This window comes from Capra hircus, chromosome 10, assembly GCF_001704415.2.
Source record: "Capra hircus breed San Clemente chromosome 10, ASM170441v1, whole genome shotgun sequence".
Classification (NCBI taxonomy): Eukaryota; Metazoa; Chordata; class Mammalia; order Artiodactyla; family Bovidae; genus Capra; species Capra hircus.
The window spans coordinates 59,199,404-59,224,079 of NC_030817.1; the positions used below are offsets into that span (position 1 = coordinate 59,199,404).

The window sequence follows — 24,676 nt, forward strand, 5'->3', positions numbered from 1 at the left end:
GTGGGAAGTTGCATGAAATCTGTTCATGCTCTGGGGGCCTGGAATTCATGTCCTCAGAGCCTTGTGTGCAAGTTTATCCTCAGCAAAGTACTGATGCCAGCTTTCCGGAAACAGCCCATTCTTGTGCTGAAGTCTAAACTTTCCTCAGATGCTATTTGTATTGTTCAACCATCATAAAAAGGAATGACAGTCCACAAAGGAACCTTCGGAGATGATGACAGTAAAGCTGCTCTCCCAGCCACTACAGCTCTGAAGGTGAACTATTATCATCTATACCAGCAATTCTTGAGAAGCTTTATCGTTCACATTATAGGAACTGAGAAGGAACACTGCTCTTGGAATTAGGCCTGCACTCTCCCTCTAATTCACTATTCCTGAGCCCCAGACTGGAGAGGCAGTGATGTAAACATCCAGCCCAGGGAGCCAACCTGCTGGGCGTCAAAACCCCGCTCTGCCACTGCCTCACCCTGAATCCTTCCTGTGTTTCAGTTCCCTTGTCTACAACTAGAGATCATCACAGTACCTACCTTGTGGGCTGGTGTTGAAAGTTAAATGCGTGGACGCATAAGCTCCTCCCCACAGCCTGGCCCTCGGCAGTGTTTCCACCTCGCACACGTTCTCGCGGCTCCGCACAGCTCCCTGTTGCCCCTTGTCCTCACCACACTCTTGTTATCCCGCACAGAGGAATTCTCGATGGTGTGAGGGCTGTCAGTCTGAAGGGTTAGAGAGAAAAGTAAGTAAATATGAAAATCATGAGAGATCATTTGCACTAGAATGACCTTAAAAAGGTAAGACTTTTGAAAACCTTGGTATTAACAGGCCACAGTGGCAGAATTTAATTTTGAGATGAGGCTCCTCCAGACCCCAAGGAAGTCAGTAAGAACAGCTACCATTCTGTGTCTAAGCGAATTTTTAGCCGGAAACTTGATTTCACAGGCTAGGAGGATACTGAGTACTAGAATTCTCATCAGATCAGGGGAAACTAGTTATTTAGGAAAAATAAAGATGTCCAGGAATGATCATGAATGTGTTAAGACAGTTATTGTAGCTCCAGTTATAGGAATTTCAATAAAACAAAACCTTTTCTCTCAGAGTTCAGCCCAGCAACTGTAATGCTATCCATTTCCAAAGCATAAGATAAATCAATTTGAAAATACTCTGGATTCTTGTAAACCATTTATTTTATACCTAATAAGTTGAAGAGGGGTAATAAAGATACAAAACCCAGTATAAAATCTCTTGTTCTGAAATGCCAGCCTTAGTCTTTGTTAACAAGACTGTAATTTTATCACATTTCCTTTTATATGCAATGTCACTTTGGGGTAAATAAGGAAAAAGAAAAAATAATTCTCAGCACATTGAGAAATAGATTTAGACACATGCAGATGTTCCCAGGTTCCTTCCATCTCTCTCTCTTCCTCTCTCTTTCTCTCTTAATTTGCTTTTTTTGTTTGTTTTGTTCATTTGTTTAAATTTGGGATAGTGTTAAGATCTGAAGATTAGAGACCAGTTAGACTTTTTTCTAGCTCCTTGTCCTTTGAAAGTGTATCGCACTGAGTACTTACAAATGAAGTTCACATGTTTTAATTACACATGACACTATATTTTGATGAATCTTTTAATTATACCTATGACTAAGTGGGAAATTTGAGTTTCTTATCAGAGACATTGAAAGCATTTGTGTGATTCAAGTTGAAACCATTTTCTGGATCTTATTTGTTGATTTTAAAACTGGTGAAATGTAGACTTGCCTGAAACATGAAAAAAGGGAAAATGAAGACTGATAAGGCACATAATGAAATAAAGAAAGTCCAAGGAGTTGTTATTTTATGGAAGGCCCTTAGCAATACCAACAGTTAAGAGCAAGTATTTCCCAGGGAGACTCACTGCCTGTCTCTAGAAGCCCTTTGAAGAATGGTTTGCTTAAATTCATCAGATTTTGTTGTTGTTACTGTTCAGTCGCAAAGTCGTGTCTGACTCTTCATGACCCCATGGATTGCAGCATACCAGGCTTCCCTGTCCCTCACCATCTCCTGGCATTTGCCCAAGTTCATGTCCATTGAATCAGTGATGCCATCTAACCATCTCATCCTCTCTCACCCTCTTCTGCCTTCAATTTTTCCCAGGATCAGGTCTTTTCCACTGAGTCAGCTCTTCACATCAGGTGGCCAAAGTATGGGAGCTTTAGCTTCAGCATCAGCCCTTCTAAAGGGTATTCAGGGTCAGATTTTACTCCACTGTTAATATGTTAAGAGGTATTCTTTTACTATAGAAAAAATTTAAATGACAAAGTAAGTTCCTAACTGAAATAGTGACCTTAAATTAACCTCCAGTTAAGTAACTGGTTTCTGTGATGTGCTTAGTCACTCAGTCATGTCCGACTCTTTGAGACCCATGGCGTGTAGCCCACCAGGCTCCTCTGTCCATGGGGATTCTCTAGGCAAGAATACCAGAATAGGTTGCCACGCCCTCCTCCAGGGGAACAGGTTTCTAGATGATATCTATTATGCATAGAAAGTCACTAGAATCATTCAAAGGAGTTCTGTCTTCTGCTGCCTCTTTCCAGTCAGTCCTGTAGTCTATTTAGTGAATGAAAGTGAAAGTGTTAGTCGTGTCCAACTCTTTTTGATGGCACAATTGTAGCCTTCCAGGCTCCTCTGTCCATGGAATTCTTCAGGCAAGAATACTGGAGTGGGTAGCAATTCCCTTCTCCAGGGGATCTTCCCAACTCAGGGATTGAACTTGGGTGTCCTGCATTGCAGGCAGATTCTCTACCATCTGGGCCACCAGGGAAGCCTAAAGCGGTGTATTTCCTCCAAATCTAGATGTTCTGGGACCTCTGAGGCTGCAAAGCCATTGTCCTCTGATAAGATTCCATTTCTTGTGCCATTGAAACTCGAAACAGGATTTCCTTTCATAAACTGATGACCTCCAATTCACCGGTCATAATTTTGATTTAATTATGTTTGATGTGTTAACTTAGACATGGTTTTCTTGTAATGTATCAGCCTTCTTAAGTATAATAGACCTGCTTCACCTTTACATCTCTTATATTCTAGTCCCTGCTTTTATTGTCTAGGTTATCCACCATAAAACCTTTTTCTAAGCCACTGTTAAAGTAACTCTCTTCTTAGTTGGGGTGACTGGCAAGGAACAGATTTAATTTAGGGCATGACAGTCTGAGTTCAGACTTTTGGTATAGCATACCAGGTATTCCACAATTAACATTTGTTCACCTGAATGTCCCTGGACGTGGTCCAAACCATTCTTTCCCATGTTAAAAGTGCTACAAAAATAAAACCATGTTTTAGTGCTGAAAACAGTTTTTAAGCAGTTAGTGAAAACACTGCTCCCAGATTCATCAACTGAGTTCATACCTTAGGAACTAGGATTATTCATTCCCTGATATTTGTATGTCTGTATGATTGAAGGCGCTCTTAATCTGCAGGTTTCATACAAGACTCAGCACAGAAGGGGGAGGTGGGTATTGAGACTAGTAACACTGTGACAGGTTTTCACAAGATCAGGAGGACACTCTGACCCTCCCTGCTAGCCCCCATCTGTTCCCATAGTATTCTCCGGCTCACAGTTGACTGCTAAACACCAACACAAAAACACACTTGGGCTAGTGCCATTTTCAAGGCATAGCTACCTGGAAAGAATGCTGTCAAATTCCTCAGAAGTTTAAAAACTGAGAAATCACTTTTGTATCCCTTGGTACCAAATTTTCAAAAATCCACAGGTATAGCTACTTATGTGCACAAAATCTTAAGTGGAATCACTAATAAAAAATGAAAGAACTTTAGACATGTACGTAGTGGTTTCAGAGTTGTTTCTCGGCATAGGCAGTCCCCATTTTATAAAATGCAGTTTAAGTTTCAGAATAACTTTACGATACATGTATCAACCATGTTATGGATGAACTATAAAGGCTTTAGTGGGCAAGATGGGAAATCCAGACACCACAGGAAACATTTCCCTGAGAGGTGAGGCTTTCCAAGCTGAAGTGGATGACCCTGAGAGGTGAGGCCTTCCAAGCTGAAGTGGATGAGAATACAGCAGTCGTCTCCTCTCTGGTTAAGGCAGGAAACGCTGCTGTGAGCTTGGAAAGGCACCAGTGAAGAAACATTGCCACGCCTGGAGGTTCTGTGAGGCAGATCCTACTCAGGTCCCCTCGCTCCCCAGGCTAGAAACTTAGTCCAGCCACTTGTTTACAAGCGGGTGTTGAGCATTCCTAGATGCTGGCGTGTTGACAGCTCCACAGAAGTCAGGGTTACACTAATTTCTGTTTAGCTTCCTCTCCAGTCCCAGCGACTCCCATCCTGCAGCTGGAGGACTGCTGCACCCACAACAACAGCGCCACGCTGTCTTGGAAACAGCCGCCTCTGTCCACGGTGCCCGCGGAAGGATACATTCTGGAGCTGGATGACGGCAACGGCGGTCAGTTCCGGGTAAGTGGAGAACCCGATGGTTGACCGTTTAATCGCAAAGTCAGACTCTTTGCCACCCCGTGGACTGCAGCCCACCAGGCTCCTCTGTCCATGGCATTTTCCAGGCAAGAATACTGGAGTGGGTTGCCAAACCTACTTCTTAACCAAACTGGTGACGACCACAGAGGACCCAACTCAGAGCCTCAGACCCAACCCAGCAGGGCCTGCACACCCTTCATCTGAGGCCTTCATCCTTGTCCCATCGAAGAAGGATGAAGGAGTCCCGGAATAGAAATTGCCCCTCCCTTCTGAAGAGAAAGTACCTGCAGTCCTGCAAGCTCTGAAGTCAGGCTGCCTGCGTTCCAGCCCCAACAGCGCCCCTAAAGCTGTGGGACTGTGCCCATTTCTCACCTCTTTGAGCCTTCAGGTCCTCATTTGTAAGAAGGAGATGATAATGATAACATATGCCTCATGCATTGATGTTAAGAGCCACTTGAATCATTCATACAAAATTCTTAGCATACTGAAGCCCCAGCCTCCAGTCTTCCTTGCATTCCCCCTACGGAGTTGTCAATTTGAGGCTGTCCTTGGGGCTCAAATTATCTTTACTCATTACATCAGCATAATGTTGCAACATGTACAGCTAAAGAGGGAGGTAAATACCTAACCTATGCTAACGATGCATTATGCTAGTATTTATTTTAAGCTTTTGAAATATCACTGTTCCTCCCTTCCCTGTTTCCTCCCTCTTCCCTCTGTACTATGAGGAAAAATCTGAAGTCATGATTTCCCTTCCTGCACTTCGAAACTCTTTTGCTTTGAATGTCATCTTTGTGACAGTTCCTGAAGCTATAAGTGGATTATAAACATACCAGAGAGACCACATTCATGTTTCCAAACCTGTTTTTTAAATATAAATCATACTGGTGAATAAAGAGCTCAGTAGGTATAATATACTGAATATATTATATCATATTATATATAATATATTATGCCAGCTTAATAAGGATAGTGCTATCTGTGGTGGTGGTGTTTAGTCGCTCAGTCTTGTCTGACTCCTGTGACCCCAAATACCCAGTTTTAATCTTTGAAGCCCTATTTGCTAATAACTAGCATTCAGTGAGCTGACAGACCCATGCTAAATACAAGGCACTATGCTAGTCAGTTTGCACATATGACCTTATATAATCTACACACCAACCTCATAAGATAGGTATATTTGTCCCAGGTTTACAGAGAAGGAAACTGAAGCTAAAAGAGGTCAGTTCAGAGCCCAGTATTTCACAGGATGAGTCAGATCAGGCGGACCCCAAAGCACCTTCTCTTATCCATCCTGCAACACTTGCCTCCTGAATAACTTAGAACAAAGTATTGTATTAGTTGCTAAGTCATGTCTGACTCTTTGTGACCCCGTGGACTATGGCCTGTTAGGCTCCTCTGTCCATGGAATTCTCCAGGCAAGAGTACTGAAGTGGGTTGCCATTTCCTTCTCCAGGGGATCTTCCCAGCCCCAGGATCAAACCCAGGTCTCCTGCACTGCAGGCAGATTCTTTACTCTCTGAGCCAAGTTTAGAGTTAAATGGTGGCCCGATCTTTTCTGACCCTCAGGAAGTATATGTTGGAAAGGAGACCATGTGCACGGTGGATGGTCTTCACTTCAACAGCACATACAATGCTCGCATCAAGGCCTTCAACAAAACAGGAGTCAGCCAGTACAGCAAGACGCTGGTCCTGCAGACGTCCGAGGGTAAGGCCCTTCAGCAGTATCCCTCAGAGCGAGAACTGCGAGGCATCTAGAATGGCTGGCAAGCCCGGAGGTAACCCCACCACTGCCCACATTCACAAGTGTTTCCATGACTTGCCCTGCATTCTGGCACAGAGCCGCTGTTTCTCTCCTGCATTTAGAGAGCTCATGGTGTGTGGACGGGATCAGACCAAAGTGTCCACAGCAGCAGCTCCAAAGGCCTGGGCCGGCGGCTTCCTTTGATAACACTCTAAATAAGCTACAGCGGAAGAAGCTGACAAGTGAAGGCCTGAATGTGCCGCGGTGTGTGAGGCGAATGTTACCTAGGCTCTAGGGCAGGCTCCCATTCTCCACGACACAAGTCACTGGCCAGTTTTGCCCAGAGGATTCTAAACTGCTTTGTAGCACTTGCTCGTGTCTGAGGGTGGGGCCAAGGTCTTTTCCAGCTGTGGATTTATCCAACTGAATGTGTTTCCAAGGGGTATGGGGCCCAGGGCTGTGCCAAGAGGGCCTGTTGGCCACTCCTGGTTAACCTTCATGCACCAGGACCAGGCTCCCTGTGGGCACCAGACAGGAGGAGACCAGCACCCTGGCATTACCTGGCCATTCTCACCTCTGCCAGTCCCTCTAGGCTTGGTTAGCCTGCCTGGGCCCTCTGCACAGGTCCATCTCTAGAAAACTTTTGCTTCTTGGCTATACTGTAAATATCTTGGTCATCAGAGGCAAGCCACCCATCTCAGGAGAGGGGCTTGGATTTGATGGCCAGGTATAACCTCTGAGCCACTTCACATTTTTACTCTAAAAGCAATCATTATACATGAAATTCAACCTATGGTGAGGAATTTGTGGTCGGTGCCAAAGCATTTTCAGACCTTCTGGGTGTCATTTTAATCACAGGAGCCACCCCCGTCCCATGGCATTCTCCATAACTTCCCTCTGCAGAGCTAATTCTGTTGATTTTGTTCACATTCAAAATGTTAGCTGAAAGAACTGTGGTGGCATTTTCTCCCACTTCCCACAAACCTCAGCATGTGCCGGTCACCCTCTAAAATGGTTCACATGGTTAAAAACAAGCACAACTTAAATCCCACAGCAAGGTTGCAAGGCCCCTAGCTGTGAAAACCACACTTAGGGAGCACTTGTGTGTCTGAGTGATGCTACTCAAAGAGAAGAATTCAATGAAAGGAACAAACCCACGTGACCTACCCTGACTCGGGTTATAGGGATGTGGTAGCTAAGCCTCCTCTGGGACCCTCATTTTGGCAGCTTCTCTCTGGGAGGAGAATTACCAGCTTGAGAGCAATTGCCTTCCCAAAGCTAAGTGCTAAAGCCCTCCAGGAGCCTTCCTAGGTGCCATGCAGAAGGGCCTCACGGGGGATGGCCTGGTTTCCCATGTGTGTATACAGCAGTTTGATTAAAGAGTGAAGTGCATGCCATCAGAGCAGGCAGACAATTTGTAGCAATGTTGTTAATCTTTGTTCACCAGACCTACGGGAAAACTATTTCTATTCATAATGCATCATGGAAATCATACTATTCTGCTAAAATCAGTTACAACATAGCAGCCTGAGCACTTACATCTCTCTTTTCATCCTGCAGGAGGATGTAGTTTCTAAGTTTCGATTAATGTTCATAAGATTATGGTGTCTAATAAATTACAGGATTGGAACTGCGATCCTTGGTACCACAGTCACAGAACTGGGGGTCATTTTCTAAAAGAAACTAACGGAACAAGTCCTCTTCCAACAAAGAAACTGTACTGTAGAAATTAATTTCCTCCATGAATTTTATATATTGTGTACAAATATAAGGTATGTATCTAAATACAAAGAACACCCTATCATCGTGTAGATGTCAGTATTCTCTGTTACTGCACAGAAGTGATTTTCTCATGATGAAATAAAGTTCACACACATACTTTCTCCATAACTTTGGTTTGTTCTATTTGTTTCTCCCTCATTCTAGTTCATTACAACAGTAAGACAAGATTTAGAAAGCAAGAAATAACATAGCAAATAGCTTGTTAAAAAAAGAGAGAGAGAGATTTGATCAATCTGTAACCATTGAGAAAAATATAGACCTAAAGAATTATACCTCATTTTTGTTTTTTAGAAATCAATGAGAAAATGCTGTTAACAGAGTTTTGATAACATTAAATGAATTTATACTTTATTAACCTCATTTCCTACCATTCCTGAAAAGGTTCACTTTTGAGGTTTTTTTCTTTGCTGCTATTGTGGGTGGGATGGTTGGTTTGCTTTCTACTTTAACAAAATCTTTTATGTTCTTTTTAGCAAGAATTAACCCCTTTCCAAGGTTCAAAATAAAAAGTCTGTATCACAGAAGGGTACAATTTCATATGTGATAGCAAGTCTAACTTGTATTTTCATGCGTTTAGTCCAAGGTTGAAATCACTTGTCACTTTACCCTTTGAACTATCACAAAACCTTCTGCTGACCTAAAGGTAAAACATTATGTGGGGGAGAGCAAAGGTCCACATTGTTTGTTGTGAATTCTTACCTTTTTTTTTTTTTTCAAAAGCAAATATATTTGTCTATTTGTTGGTCATTATTTGATAAGTGTCTGCTGTATGCTATGATATGGGTATACAGTGTTGAGCAGAGGTCACCCCAGATGTCACGGAGTTCACAGTCTAGGAAGAGAGACAGGCCTTAAATAGACACACAAATATTGCATATTTACAAGTTATGATAAACACTATGAGAAAAGGAAAAGGGACCATAAGGAAGACATGACTTGTGTAAGGGAATCAGGAAAACAATAAGAATGTGTTACCAAAAGAGATAAGAAAAGGAAAACACATTATTACATGAATTCAAGTCTAGTTAGTTCCCTAAAAGCAAAGCTCTTGGGAATGGACTTAAAACTGCCATGAGAATAAGGCCAGCTGCAGATCTAAACCAAAGTATCCTGACTGAAGAAGAAGCTTAACTGTAGGCAGTTAAGAATTTTAATGAAATTTTAAAATAAGGCCCATAGCCTGGTTATATATATATATATATATATATATATATATATATATATATGATTCATTTAATATCTGTGATGGCTGTGTCACAGTCTCTGAAACCATCTGCAAAAGAGTATTTATTTAAAATATTATATAACAAGGCTCTGTTAATAAAGTCCTCAGGCTTATTCTGTGTCTTGAAGTCTATTCTCCTGCCAAAAAAAATTTAGACATGGGTGAGAATAGGACAGAAAATTTTTGTTTATTTCCCCCTACTTTTCTCCTACCTATCTAAACAGACTGTGTACTTTTTTTCCCCTTTGTTTCAAATCTGGAGAAAAAAATAAAGATAGACCAAAGATAATATTCCTAGCACTCAAATAATTCACTAATACTATTATCTGGCTGGTAAAAGATCTTTCCCTGACTCCCCTCATCTCTCAGAGCTAGGGAGCCTCTTCATGCAGCCTTCTCAGCAGAAAAGAAGCTGCAGCTCACCAATCCTTCAGGAAGTTAAAGCACAGAGAGTTGCACCTTCTGTGCAAAAAATACAAACCTTTGCATAAAAAGATCATGCTCCTTGGACACATTCTAAGAATTACTAAAGAATATGAACATTTTAAAGACTCTTGATCTATGTTTGCAAATTGCTTCCAGATTTTACACAAGAAAGGTATGAGCTATTCCATTTTTAATATCACCTTAATTCTAGTATTTAGAGTTTAATTTCAACTAACAAGCAGCTTCTTCTAAAAGTAAAAACGTTTCTAAGAGAATTTTTTTAATTCATATTTTCATAGAAAATATGATTGTCTTACATCTAATAGTGGCATGAAATACAACATACTGAAGGGAAAATGAGTATGATATAAAGGGAAGGAAAGACTTCTCAGAGAGAGAGAGACAAATCTAAACAGAAGGAATAACTGTACGCAAGGCAAAGACTTCAAAATATGCCTTGAGCTGACTTTGCAAAAGAATCCTCATTCTCTCAAAAAATTAACTGAGCAGTTGATTTCATGATCACAGGTATGCATAGCATGGCCCTGCCCTAGAGTTTATGGGCTCTATTCTTCCTCCTCCCTGAATCTCATGGCACCTGGCTCAGGGTGGCAAAAATCTACGGTAACCCCCCCCCATCTCTCCAGAACCAAGATATCCACCCTACAACATGGGTAGTCATCTTAGAATCAAGATATAAGCAACAATGATCTATGATTGGTAAACAAAAAAAAAAGATACAGAAGCTTCTGTGATGTTCTCACAGCAGAGCCCTTGGTGTCACTTGGCTCTCACTTACTCTTAGTTTACCCACAATTCCATTGAGTTCATTGACCCATTTGCAAAGAGTGCAACAGATTGGAGGCATCACATTAGAGAAGAGAAGAATTTGGTATAAAAGTGAATTGAGGCTATTGGCAACCTTGACCAAAGAGAGGAACTGGAAAAACTGAAAAATCCAAAAAATCAAAAGCGAATGTTCTTGGTGCATATGCTCAGATTAAGAAAATCAGAAAGTACGAATGTATTTTAGAATGATTTCCACATTATACATTTGAAAGTCAGTATGTATTCTGGAACTCTTGGTAACAGGGTATTCAAGTATATCTCACAAGGCTTTATGGAATGTAAGTACTTCCCTCTCCCCTCACCAAATACTATGATAATAAGCCCTACTTCATTTTGTGTAGAGCTTCTAAGAACTTTCTTCATTATCCTTTAAAAGATTCTGTAAAAAATGACAGCAATGTGAAAGTCAGCAAATATTTTTAGGATACTGAAATTCAGTGGAGGAATTGTATAAACGCAATCCGTTTTCTGTAAGGGCCTAAGGAAAACATAAAGATTCTTTTCTGTTTATTCTAGACTTTGTACCTCTGTACCCATCACTAGTGTCTAAACCTCTCTTCTGTTCTCTTGCTGTAGCATTCCAGATTTACCCTATGTTTTAGTTTCTCATTGCTGCTTTAACAAATTACAACAAGGTTAGTAGCTTAAAACAACACAAATTTTTCACCTTACAATTCTAGAGGTCAGAATCTTAAATGGGTTTCACTGGGCTAGAAGTGAAGCATCAGCAGGACTGCATTCCTTGGAAGTGGTTCTAGGGAAGAATCTGTTCTGTTCTTTTTCCAGCTTCTAGAAACCACCTATATTCCTTGACTCATTCTTCTTCCTCCATCTTCAAAGCCAGCAGCATAGCATCTTCCAATCTCTTTCTGACTCTGATCCTCCTGTTTTCCTTTTACAAGGGATCCTTGTGATTAAATCCCTTGGGCCCACCTTGGTTGTCCAGGATAATCTCCCATCTCAAGATCCTTAATTATTCACATCTGTAAAGTTCCCTTTGCCATATCAGGTGGCATAGTCACAGATTCTGGGGATTATGACATGGACATTTTTTTTGGCAGGTCATTATTCTGCCTACCACGCTCTGGGAGGAAAATATTATTGTTGTTATTCCCACTCTACATATGGCAAAATGGAGCCCAGGAGAGGATAAATGATGTGTCAGGCCCAAGCCTTTCAGCTCCAATGCCCAGCGCAGTACATTTTGATGCTGACACTAGAACAGTGCTATTTGCACTCAACCAAAAGGAGGGAAAGAGAGAAAACTATCCTAAGTCTATTTGCTAAATGTCTGAAAACAGCTTGTGGAAGCAGTACTGTGTAGCTGCTTCACGTATTCATCCAGAAACCCCAGGCAGCAATAGGACTTTTAACACTTTCAAAGAGTCACATTAGAGTTTTGTTCTAAAGAATAATATTCCTACTTTAAGAAAGAGATGTGGGAATGGCTGTCATTCCTTAACACACACACATACACACACCTGCCCAGGCTGAGGTTCTCCCCAGCATGGACGTTTTTCAGCTGGCAGTGGCCAGTTGCTGCCTGGGAAGGAAAAGGATGTCAGAGCTGCATCTCTGAGGTCCTGGAAGGACCCCACCAAGTGAGATCTGGAACTGGGAGCCCTGCTCAGGTTGAAACCAAAGAGCTACTATTCACAGAAGCTCTCAGCCCTCCAGATCTTGACTGTGAGGCCAAGTGGGAAGAATAATCTGTGATCATGAGAGAATCAGGCTCTAGATAAGGCTGTAAATTCCAGCACTGCCCACACACAGGAGCTCAGAGCACAGAGAAAATGTGCTCTCAAGCATCCTCTTTCTTGAACATCCACAGGAGCCACCTGCCCAACACTTTCCAGGATTGTTTTATCTGATGACAACTAAAGGGTTGGGATTCTTAAAATGATATCTTAGAAACTGCTTTCTAAAAAAGGGACACAGAAGAGGTTATTCATAAAGATTAAAATGCCCTTTTCTCCCCCATTAGACTCTCAGCATCACAGTTCCCTTTCAAGTGTGATAGCACCTTCTCCCACACATCATAGGAAATAACCCAGAGAATAGTCAGTGATGCAGGCACAATGTAGGCAAAACGTAGGCCCAGCCTGACCCCAGATGCCTTTGTTCACAATCTCTTTGCAGATAATTTATAGCAATCGGGGGCCGGGGTAGCTACTGTACTCTTAAACCTTGCTGCGCTAAGACATCCCCCATCCCACAGGAGAAGATGTAACCTTGTGGGAGAAAAAGAACCTCATCTGCTCTCAGCCTACCCATCCCATGTGGCCAGAATCCCAAAGGGTAGAGTGATGTGTTTGCCTTTCAATCTGTATCCACCACAGTCCCAGAACTACTCTATATATAGATAAGAAAGATTCATCCTCAGTATAATGCAGGGTTTGGAGAATGATAATTGGATCATCTGCACAAAGCTGGGTCACCCTTGAGACCACCAATACATGCCCCATGGCCTATAGCATCAACCTTACATTTTATACATTTCCAAGGCACAAAAGAGAGCAATGACCTTACCACCCCCAAAATTGTATCCACCAGGAATTGATCTGCCTGTGTCTTTATCCAATCACATCACAGCTGGTAGTGTGACTTAAATGAGTTCCTTAATCTTTCTGGACTTCAGGGTTTTGTTTTTGTTTGGGAGGGCGCAGAGGGTTGTTTGTCTCTAACACTTTAAACTTAGAACAGAATTGTAAACTTAGAACTTAGAATTGTAAATTCTTTACAATTAATACACCCTGGTTTTCTTCAAAATTACTGCTGAAAGCTGTTAATTATTTCAGCAAATGCTATAAACAAGCGTAGCCACCTCTTGTATCCTCCAGGTTGGTTCTTAGAGGCTGCCTGTGATACTGAAAATTCAACACTAATAGGAATAGTTAATAAAGGATCAAATAAAGAACAGTATACAGTCCACTGGAGATATTTCCTGTCTGCCTGTGCTTTACTCTTTCTGACTCTGAGCATCAGCCCACCACCTCCCCCCAAAATTGTGTTTACTTAGAAGAATATGCATTTCCAGGACAAATTCTTCAAGGTAGGTAAATCATACCTGAACAAATTTGGGTAGATTTTACAAAATCCAAAGTGAGAGGCATAATTATAGCTTTCAAAGCCCAGAGAAAAAAAGAGATTTTGTTCCTTCTGATTTTGACAACATGTATGACATCCCAGGGAATTTCCTGATTTTTCATAGGACTGAACTGGATCCAAACCTTATTCTTGCTTCTGGGGAATGCACTTTCTATCTGACCCTCTGGGGAGCAGTTTAGTCCTTTGGAATCTTTTGCACCCAATCTTTTGTATTAACAGTTTCCTTATAAATAATGCCCTGATGTTCTAAATTGGAATGGAGGAATTGGTGACAGAGTGTGCAGCTATCCCAGGGTAGAAAGAGGGTGTTTCATTTCTTCTTTTAAAAGGAGATTTTCAAAACAGATTTGTTTCTCACTTCTCAACTGCAATTAATGCCGCACTTAAGAAAGATTAAAATACCACCTTTCATTGTAAATTATGTACCAGTGGGACATAATTGTGACTTGGGGTGCTTATTAGATCATTTAAGGAAACGTCACCTTCTTCATTCATTTCTTAGTCTCTTTAAATTCCTCCCAAAAAAGCAAATTATTTTACAGCTTATTTATAATTGAACTGGAACTCATCTTTAATGCTGCTTGTGCAACTCGTAGTGACATATTTTGCCTTATTTTGCTCTGAAATACAACCATTTTGTTGAACTAGTATCCAAAGGCTGCTTAAGTTATGAAGCTTTTCATACCAGACAGGACGATAACTAAGAATTCTACAAGAGCATAAAGGAAGCTGGGTTAATGTACCTGTCAATTTGCTTTTCCTCTTTGAATTCCAAAATTAAGACGTCAAAGACTACACACTTCCAAAGAGTCTACAACATCCGTAGAAATCTCTAGTGCACTGTGCATGTTGAAATCAGTCGAGAAATTCTGTCTTCAAAAGTGTAAAAATCAATAGTATAAGACATTTTCTCTAAGTGTTTCCCATTTAGTTACTCAGTTCTAATACAGTGTCTGCTAATGAAAAAATAAATATTCAGTAAGTCAAAAAGAGATACACCACTTAAATATCCTTTTTTTGCCTCAAGCCCAAAAGTCAGTAAATAATTAGTTTGACCCCCAGTCAATCTTTGCTTTGATAATTCTTGATTGTTTCTTTCAAGCAGGGGCCCCCAACTCCAGAATCAGCCAGTTCCAGATGGAAAGGGAAAGCAGTCCAGGCAAAGACCAGAGGAAAATGACGCTCACTGACCAAGTTGAGGGAAAGTGTGTCCTGACACATTCCCATTATAAACAGTCTCCCTCTGGGAGAGGGACTGTTACGTCTCCCAGAGTTACTGGTATGCCCAAAATTGCTACACCAGTATTCAGCTGGCATTCTTTTGCTCTTTTGGCTAAACTGCTTTTGCTTACTAAAGCTCTTCAGCAGACAGGATCACTACATGTGATAAAACATTAGAAATTTTAAATATTTAAGGAGCTATTTGTCTTTCTGTAGTGACCAATGTGTTAAAAATTAATAATGATTATCCTGAATATCAGCTATGACCTAAACCATAGCTTCATATCATGTATTCTGAAAAAGACACTGACCCAATTCCTCTTTGTCACGACTAGTAGAATATTAATGGCTGAAAAGTCTTCTCCAGATCTCAGTAGTTGTGCTTTGAGGGAAGGGAAGGAAGTCGGTTACATCCTTTCTGCATCCCAGGGTATAAAACAGAATGCACACCATAGCTGTGTGTATGCTCAGTGTGAGTGGTATGATTTGGCTAAACATGGGTGTAGCATTACTGTTCCCAATATTGTCTTATTGTCTTTGGTTCATGTCTTTGAACATGTCCAGAGGGGCATAATAAGGAGAGTAAAGATTTGAGATCCATACCTTAGACGAAAGATTGGAAATCAACTCTATTTATCCCAGAAAAGTGATTATTTTTAAAGGGAACTGTGGCTGCTCTTGAATATCGCCTCAGATAGTAATGCTACACTTGAGAAGTAGGGCTCCCAAAGTGGTATATCCAGAACAATGTAAGCAATAACTACAACAGGAGGGGGCTGCCCAGAGGCCATGAGATCCCTAACCTAGACGATTTCAAGGGGAAGCTTATTATTGCTGCTCAGCTGATATCAAGATAAGTGTCTTCCCTCTAAGACTCCTGCACCCTAAGGTATTATCAAGTGGTTTAGATGACCTATAGGCAACTGACCTGACATTTGCACCCTGTGCCGAGGGAGAAAGGCACAAAGCATCTTGCTGGGATCAGGTGCGCGCTCTCTCTCTCTCTCTCTCTCATGCTTCATTTGGACAGTTTTCATGAAGCAGTAGGACATGTTTTAAAAAACTTCTTAGAGAAAATGGGGTAGGAGTACAAGGTAAGAGCCCAGCTGGTAGGGAATGGGAGACCACAGGTAAGAAAAACTCAGAGCAGAGATGGAATGATTGGGTAACATGGATATTAAGTAAGCTTGCCTGAATAGAGAACATGGCTCAAGACTGAGAGGACTCAAGGAAAACTGGGTCATCAATAATGGTTCACAGAAAAGGATAGAAAAACTAACCATTTTAGTGTTCAGTTACTAACCCCGTGAATAACCATAGCTGCCCTCAGCCCCCATCCTGCAGAGTGGTCCCATCACCAACTCTAGGTGCTTCTTCCTGGTGCTGAGAATAGAAGAGGTGAGTATGATGGGGTTGGATTTGCTCCCTGAGTCTGGATATAGTACACATCTCTTCACTGGTTTTCAGATGATTACTCGGGGGTTCAGTATACTCCAGAATTCATTTCATTATATATGTCCTTTTCCTTAATTATTGGAGCAACAAGTATTTTAAATATAATGAGTTAATTGTTATCACCTGGTGAAAAATACATTTCTAAGAAATTTCTTGTTAAAAATATTTTACTGAGATAAATACAGTTGTAAATTCTCCCCCTAAAAGATGCCCATATTAGTTTGTGGTGGTGTGCAATTGTCTTTCAACTTTTTCTATTAAACTAAAAGACTAATTCTCCTTTGAGATAATTATAAATCATTTCTTAATAAGAAATGGTCACACATGCCGATTTATTCCAACCATATGAAGTTTAGGTAGAAGAAAATTGGAATGTATTATTGGGAACACAATGCCTCAGCTCCATAAATAGCAGTTCCTTTTCTCTGAAGACCTTGTTTGTACTTTCCTTATTAAAAGAAAAGAAAAATTCCCCCAAGCTAAAAACAAGTAGCCTGAAAAGCTAATTTTCATGTTATAAGTTCAACAATGAAAATGAGGCTAGGTTGGCAGTATTAACCTGAAACCTGCCAGTGCCCTGCTCTGAGCTTCTCAAATAGGATCCCGTCTGCACGCATATGCTACATTGAGCATGCATGGAACAGCATTTTGATAGAATAAGGAAGGATATGTTTAGTACAGAGGAACATGCTAATAGACTCAAACCAGAAAAATATTCCCAGGAACACTTTAGCGACCAAAACAAAATTATTGTTTCAATGAGAAGACATTTCCTTGGTGTTTTGGAATTAGAATTCTACCATATGCTCTCTGTATTTCCTGATTTGTTACTATCAAATTGAGTTCTAAGAAGTCCCCAGTTGGTAAAACATGTGTCTTTAACTAGATCAATCGACAGCGTACAACCACCTATTGTTTAACAAATGAGAAAGGAATGATTTCAGTAATTTAGAGGTGAGAAACTACCTCTAAATTACTTTAAATTCTAAAACTAGATGAAGCAATTGATATGTCTTACTATGGTATAATAGCCATCTTCATTCCAGACCTATCTGAAAACAAAGACATTTTTGCCAATAAGGACCAATGTACCACACCATTGCCCGTGGTCATTTATTCTTAGAGAACCAGAGATATTCAAGGGCACCCCTAAGGGCTGATCTTAATTCAGAAACAAAGGTAAGGCTCCTTCCCTAGTTACTTGTTCAGCCCACTGTCCTTCTCTGATTTAAAGAGCAAGTCTTGAGTATGCTGGTATAGACAAACCATCTTGTCCATTTAGAAACAGAAATGTATATATTAAGAGAGAAAAGGGAACATATGGAACAGCACAGAGTTAGTAAAAACCATCACCTCCTAAATAGAAACCTTTTCAGAGACCATTGTTGTACAGATAGTAATATCCAACAGATGTGAAGAGGGTAAAATATTGATCTCTTGGTCATCAATGGGTAAATTTAAGGTTTCTAGGTTCAACTCTAAAGATATTTAATTAAAAGGAAACTTCCAATACTTTCTGTACCCATAAAAATCAAGGGAAAAATGAAGACAATCGTTTGTGATGTTTGAAGTATCCTCTGGTTTGAGTTCTGTCCTGCCGAGAATTCCCTAAACCACATTGGCCTCTATGGGGTGGATGAGGCTTTGTGAAAATGCATTCGTGAGGCAGGTCTTGGGGAAGCGTGCACGGCAGGTGGCAGATTTCTGATCTCTAGTTTGCATTGATCTTACATTTAGACACAGACTCAGAAGAACAGACAGTCCCTTTTCCAGTGCCTTCGGAAAGATTGCCGCTCCGTAGAATGAGTCCTTTCTCCTCCACCCTTAATCTACAACCCAGCTTCCCCGGGAGAGCCTACTTTGATTTCCGATCCTCACCCCACCAGCTGAGCTTGCATTCCTCTTTACAGTCTCTCAATGCACCGGGTGAGCCAAGCTCGTCTGACCTTTCCTCTTGATCTCTGTGCCTTGAAGGCATCTCGGAAATACCTGTTTTGTTCTTGCTGTTCATGTGCGTGCGGAGGGCAGTGAGCTAATCTCTATGTCTGTGGCCTGCTTCCGGTATGAGGATCATTTGGATGATGGGAGATTTGTGGCATTCATGTTTGTGTGGTGTGAGGATTAACATCGAGCTGTGGTCAGTGTATATAATGGTGTTGAAAAGTGATGAGTGAAGTTGTTCTTTTTGCACAAGCTGGTACCCCCACCGTGGGAACCCTGCTCTGTCATCACATGCCATGGCATAGCACGCACAGGTGCTGGCTGAGGGGAGGCTGTGTGTGGCCTTAGTTGGGAGGTTTGCAACCCTGCTGTATCCAGGAAACCAGCTGTGTCTGGGAGACTGGATCAGTGCATCCAGCCTGGAGTGGTCTGATTAAACATAGACTCAAGAGATCTTTACTGAAAAAAGTAAAAAACTTGCCAACAGCAGAATGCATCGTGCAAAGCAGGCAAACCAGAGAGCAGAAAGTGAAAGTGTTTTCTGCAAAAGCCTTGCTCACTGGTCAGACAGTGTACTCAAGGCTGATTTTTTCTAAGCAAAGGGAAGGAAAAATCACCAGCTAAATCAGAAAGCCTGAATTAGCCTAAGGCCCAAAGATGGGAGTCACTGAGAAGTAAGGCCTCCGGAAGTTTCCCACAGCTGAGAGGGTTGTGACAGGGTTTCAGGTTTCAAGTTGGACTAGTGATACTATTCTGTGAACTCTGTCTAGAAAATAGAATCTTAAAATATCTAAGGCGCAGACCTATTTGATCTCTTCAGGACTATATTGTAATCAGGGCTACACATGATGCACATTTTACATTTCCAGAGGCTTCTTTTGTTTGTTATTTTATTCTGTTTGCTCATCCCACATCCTGGAATGAAGAAGGCCACAGCATGACAGTGCAAAAAGTATGCAGGGACTTCGAGCTCTCTTTAAAATGACTGTTTTCCTTTGTGCTTTTATGTTTCCTCTTGTTTCTCTGTGCACTATTGGCTTTTAAAAATGCTTTGTTATGGAACTCTCTTCACTTGTGTCTAATGTACTGAAATATTGTTATAGTCTTTGTAATGTACATTGTCTCAAGAATAAAATGAAATGTGGGTTTGGGGATATTTGATGGCTGTAATTGACACCATTGTTGTATCTTTGAACCTTAAATGTACGATGGTGTATTTAAAGTAGTGTAAAAAGATTTCAGAAAGCTTGTTTTGAAAAAGGTTTGCACAAGGCATGATTCATTTAAAAAAATTTAAAGCCCTGTTCACGTTCTACAGATTTATTTCCAAAGCTGGATGAGATACAGTTTTAAAACTCCATGTGTTTCATACTCACTAAGTTCTCACCTGTGAATAGGAATTGAGATGATAATTGATAGAAACTAAACAAGTTATCAGCCATTTTTGCAAATAAATTCATCTCAGAGAAAAAGTAACCAAAAGTAAGGTCATAATCTTTACGTTTTGTTTTTAATTCAATCATTAGTCCCTTCTAAGGTGCTTTCTTAATTCTTTCAAAATTCTTTTAATTCAGTGTATTATCCTTCATTGAGTACATAAAGGCCTTACTGAGTTGAAAAAAAAAATTAAATGATCCTTTCTAGGAGATATTCTGGTGCTCATCAAAAACACATTTCAGTCACTGACACCACTTTAAATTGTAGTTCACACGCCTTTGAACATTTTAAGACTAGAATGCTTCCTCCACCCTGATGAAGCCTCTCATGGAAGAGGTAAGAGTATCCAAATATTAAGGAAGGGGGAGGTGGGTGCAAGAGTCCCACAGGTGATTCTAATGTATTTCTGAGGTCACTCCACCCCCATCAGCCATCATGCTGGCTCCCCTCCCTTAGGTGAAAAGGATGATGTAGTAAAACAATCTAAGAAAGAGAGGAGGTCATTTTTGTTTTTACTACATTTATTTCATGTCATTATTAATAATTACCAGATGTCTTTATTAACATATGGATTACATCACATATTTAACTCTATAATTATCATTTGACTCAGGCCCAAGTCACAATAAAGGCCTTTTGGCACAACCAGAAGAACATGGGATAGTGATGTAGAATGCAGCTTTATCAAGATTCAGTGATTTCTCCACTTCAACTGGATGAATTCTTCTCATTTTCTTCTGAATATGAAAACTTTAATGGAAAAGTTTAAACTTAGAATACGATAAAAATTTAAGCTATACAGTTTAGAAACAATTGGAAGAGACTTTATTAAATTAAAAAAAAAAAAAAGATCTACTATTCATTTTGAAAGAGAAGAGAAGCAGTTTTTACTCCAGCAAGTAAACTAACATAAAAAGGGCTTTGGTTTTTCATGAATCAGGCCTCTGGTGGCTATTCAGCTGGTGCTTTTTACGTGTATACAAATAATCTTTATTGAGTTGGTTGTTGTTTCATAGCTTTGATGTGTAGTATCTCTTTATAGGATGCAATTTTGAGACACAATCTACATCTTACTCTCAATTAGGCAAGTATACCTATTGTAATTGTTATCTTTTACTTATGTGCTTGGTATGCTCCATTCCCTTCACAAAATAAATGGTAGCAGCTTATTCTATGTCAATAAAATTGTTGAATTGTCATTCAAATCCCATTATAGCAATTTCTCTCATATTTAGAAAAAATGAAAAAGATGCCTGTCTTTTTAAATTTTGTACCTCAAAGAAGATTACTTTTCCCTCAGATTTCTTGTACAACAATGCACGCACTCATTATAAGCAGAAAACTTGTGGGCAAAAGGTACTAATCAGACCAATGGTTGTAGTGTACACAGTTTTAAACTTAGCCCTTTTTTGGTGTTAGTCTATCAAGAGAGACATGTATTCTTATCAGTGTCAATTTTGCCTCCTATTTCTCTCTCCCATGCCTTTCACTTGGAATGACAACAGTTGACATTAAAAAGCTGTTGGCAGGTATGGAATAACCTTATTCTGTTACCAATAGCAAAGACCAAAATGCATGTGAGGTGGTTCACAGGTTTGATAAATCAGCGATTCCGTCTGTCCAGAGGAGGTTCTTGGTAGGTGGGATTTAGAACCCGGGCACAGCACTGTATACAAAGACATCATTCCATCTGCACCTAATCGCCAATACTTTTTACATGTTTTAAGAATAACACACACACTGTATTTGTGGTGAAGGAAGCAACCAGTCTTACATCCAAGTCTCAATCACTCGTGAGAACTAGTTTCTGTTGCTGATAGCTCCAAAGCTTCTGAGTTTTCACTAACACTGAGGAAATCTTCAAAACAACTAAATTGAGCACTTCTGTGGAAGGCGTATTTCCGTGTTTCACTGAGTGTGTTTTATCCCTCCTCCATCTAGGACTCTAGTTACTAGCCTTCCCGTCTCAGGGTTACACAGGCATCTTAGTGCATCCCTCTCCCCTTATGTCTCTGGTGTACTGCTCTGCCAGTCACTGGGTGAAGGGACTTGATGCCACTCCACTCCCAGATCACCTGGTTGGGAGTGCAGTCTGAGCCAGGTAAACCCTGCTGGATTGGTCGTGTGTCATCCGTCTGTTTCTGGGTGCAGAGAGCTCCAGGTCCCAGGACATGCCCCCTGTCTGCTCACTCATGTCCCCTTCTGGCTCTGGACACTTCCTTCCCACATGGAAGCATGAAAATGGGACAAAACACTCCTCTCCTGCCCAGGAGTAAATTACAGTGTGAACTTGTTGGGTCCGTCTTAGTAACCAACCACCCTCCCCTCTGTTGTCCCCAGTGGCCTGGTTTGCTTTCGACCCTGGCTCGGCACACTCTGACATCATCTTCTCCAATGACAACCTGACTGTGACCTGCAGTAGCTACGATGACCGCGTGGTTCTGGGGAAGACCGGTTTCTCCAAGGGCGTCCACTACTGGGAGCTGACAGTGGATCGCTACGACAACCACCCCGACCCCGCCTTCGGTGTGGCTCGCATCGACGTGATGAAGGATGTGATGTTAGGAAAGGACGACAAAGCCTGGGCAATGTATGTGGACAATAACCGGAGCTGGTTCATGCACAACAACTCGCACACCAACAGGTACCCTGCAGCCCCCTGCAAGCAAGCCTTCTTCATGTTGGCTTCTGGTCCAGAACGATAGCCCAAGTTCAGAGACCTATTAAATAGACAACATGAAGGAAGTCGGGCAGGCCATCTTTATTAAGTAGGCCTTCTACTGCTCTTAGCCAAGTCCATCCTGGTGTTTTGCTTTTTGCATAATGATAGGGACATGAGCACTTTCTTAGACCCCTCATTGCTGTAGTCCACTTAGGGCTGCAAACTAGGAATCCTCATGAATATCTATCATAGAAAAACATTCCAGGATTCTAAAACACAGTCTTACAACTTACCAGAAAAGCACTTGTGTACAAGATACTCAGTTTTTCTGAACATCAGTTTCTAAATCCACCAATTAGGAAAATCATATTTTTCCATGCAGAAATGTTCCTATGATTAAATGAAACAGGCAAAAATACCTCCCATTAGAGGCATCTGAAAATAGAAGCCACTGTTCTTCTTAGTAGTTAAATGGTATTGAACACTTTAATTTAAACTAAATCTTATGGTTTTTTTTTAAATTTATGATATATTTAAATCTTACGGATGCCAGTTTGGATAGTTTTATAGTTGAAGAACCCTTTTATTATTATATGGATTCAGAGCACCCAGTATGCTGGGGAAAGAGAACACAGGAATTGTTTTTGGTTTTCCTTTACCACCAAAATCTAGACAATTATAATTTAACTCATACTATAACATTTTCTCTAGACTTCCTTTTTCATTTGGTTTGTGTTTTCTTCCTCAAATGTATTTTTCACAAATTTCCTAGGTAGAGAAGTGTCTTTTAGGAACATGGTCCACCTTATTCTCAAATACATCCCCAAGCTACATTCTTATTGGTGTCTGGAATGGGGGTGTGGGGAACTACAGCTATATTCAGTCAGAAGGAAAGTGAGTCGTGCAGTGGTAGGCAGTGGGCTCCACTGTCTCAGCTTTTTCTGTGTGCTCATCACTGCCTCCCTTCTAGCCAGTAGGCCTCCTAAGGCCTCCACTTCCTCTTCCCTTGAATAGTTTCTCTACATCTGCATTCAGTCGAGCTTGGTCCACTGTCCCTTGAAATGAACACGTTGCTGGCCAAAATCATGGCCTTTTCTGCCCACCAAAGCTGGATGAAAAATACAGAGACAGAGTTTGGAGGAAACAGAAAGGTGGCTTCAAATTCTCAGCCAGTGGAAAGGGGAACACAGTAGGCTCATGCCTCCCCCACCATGGGGAGTCTAGGGGCTTCTATAAGATGGGGAACAAAGGTGTTAGGATCTGGATTTCTTCCTCTTGTGTTGTTTCAAAGGCAGTCATCCTGGCTGGTGTCAGTAACCCAGCACCTGAGGCTGGCAGTTCCATGGCTCTGTGGCCCTCTTTCTGATGTGTAACTACAATGGGAAGGGTGTTACAAGGGTAAACACCAGACAGGGGATGTGTCTAGCATAGAGTCAAAGGAAAATAGGTGTGAAGTGTAGCTCCTGCAGAGTTAGGGGGCAAAAGAAGCAAACTTAGTTACAGAGTTCGGTTCAGTTCAGTCACTCAGTCGTGTCCGACTCTTTGTAACCCCATGAATCGCAGCACGCCAGGCCTCCCTGTCCATCACTAACTCCCAGAGTTCACCCAAAGCCATGTCCACCGAGTCAGTGATGCCATCCAGCCATCTTATCCTCGGTCGTCCCCTTCTCCTTCTGCCCCCAATCCCTCCCAGCATCAGACTCTTTTCCAATGAGTCAACTCTTCTCATGAGGTCGCCAAAGTACTCGAGTTTCAGCTTTAGCATCATTCCTTTCAAAGAACACCCAGGGCTGATCTCCTTTAGAATGGACTGGTTGGATCTTCTTGCAATCCAAGGGACTCTCAAGAGTCTTCTCCAACACCACGGTTCAAAAGCATCAATTCTTCGGTGCTCAGCTTTCTTCACAGTCTAACTTTCACATCCATACATGATCACAGGAAAAACCATAGCCTTGACTAGATGGACCTTTGTTGGCAAAGTAATGTCTCTGCTTTCAGGAGCAGTTAAAGTGAAAAAAAAAGCTAGGACTGTTCAGGCCTGCTCACTGCTATCTTTATCTTCCTGGTTCTCGGGAACAGGAAAGAAAAAGACTCACTCCTCATTTTTTCCCTTTTCACTTGCAACACACACATGCCATTCCAGCCTGGTCACAAATCCTACCTACTATGTGTAGAGAAGCTGTTACCTTCAGGGATTCACATTTGAGGGACCCTCTGTCGCCAGCTCCCTGATGCCATCACCCATGTACCCCACTTACTTTTCCCTTTCAACTTCTTTATTTTGGAATGAAGGGGTAATAACACAACTGCCGTACTATGCAGAGAAACAGTTTCTTAAAGCAGAACACGTCCCCTTG

General features: G+C 41.2%; 1 protein-coding gene across 7 annotated transcripts in view; it reads left to right on the forward strand.

Moving 5' to 3' along the window:
* The window catches only part of TRIM9 (tripartite motif containing 9), a 120,897-nt gene that overhangs the window by 90,509 nt on the left and 5,712 nt on the right, over positions 1 to 24,676 (forward strand). Inside the window, exons 6-11 of one of the 7 annotated variants that reach the window (XM_013967067.2) lie at positions 4,294 to 4,451; positions 6,039 to 6,177; positions 18,017 to 18,205; positions 20,700 to 20,741; positions 21,163 to 21,186; positions 21,998 to 22,247. In XM_013967067.2, the coding sequence (XP_013822521.1) occupies positions 4,294 to 4,451; positions 6,039 to 6,177; positions 18,017 to 18,205; positions 20,700 to 20,741; positions 21,163 to 21,186; positions 21,998 to 22,247 (802 nt within the window). Of the gene's footprint in view, positions 1 to 4,293; positions 4,452 to 6,038; positions 6,178 to 18,016; positions 18,206 to 20,699; positions 22,302 to 24,676 lie in introns of those variants that run through there. The other 6 variants (XM_013967065.2, XM_013967066.2, XM_018054353.1 and 3 more) reach the window with 6 other exon arrangements.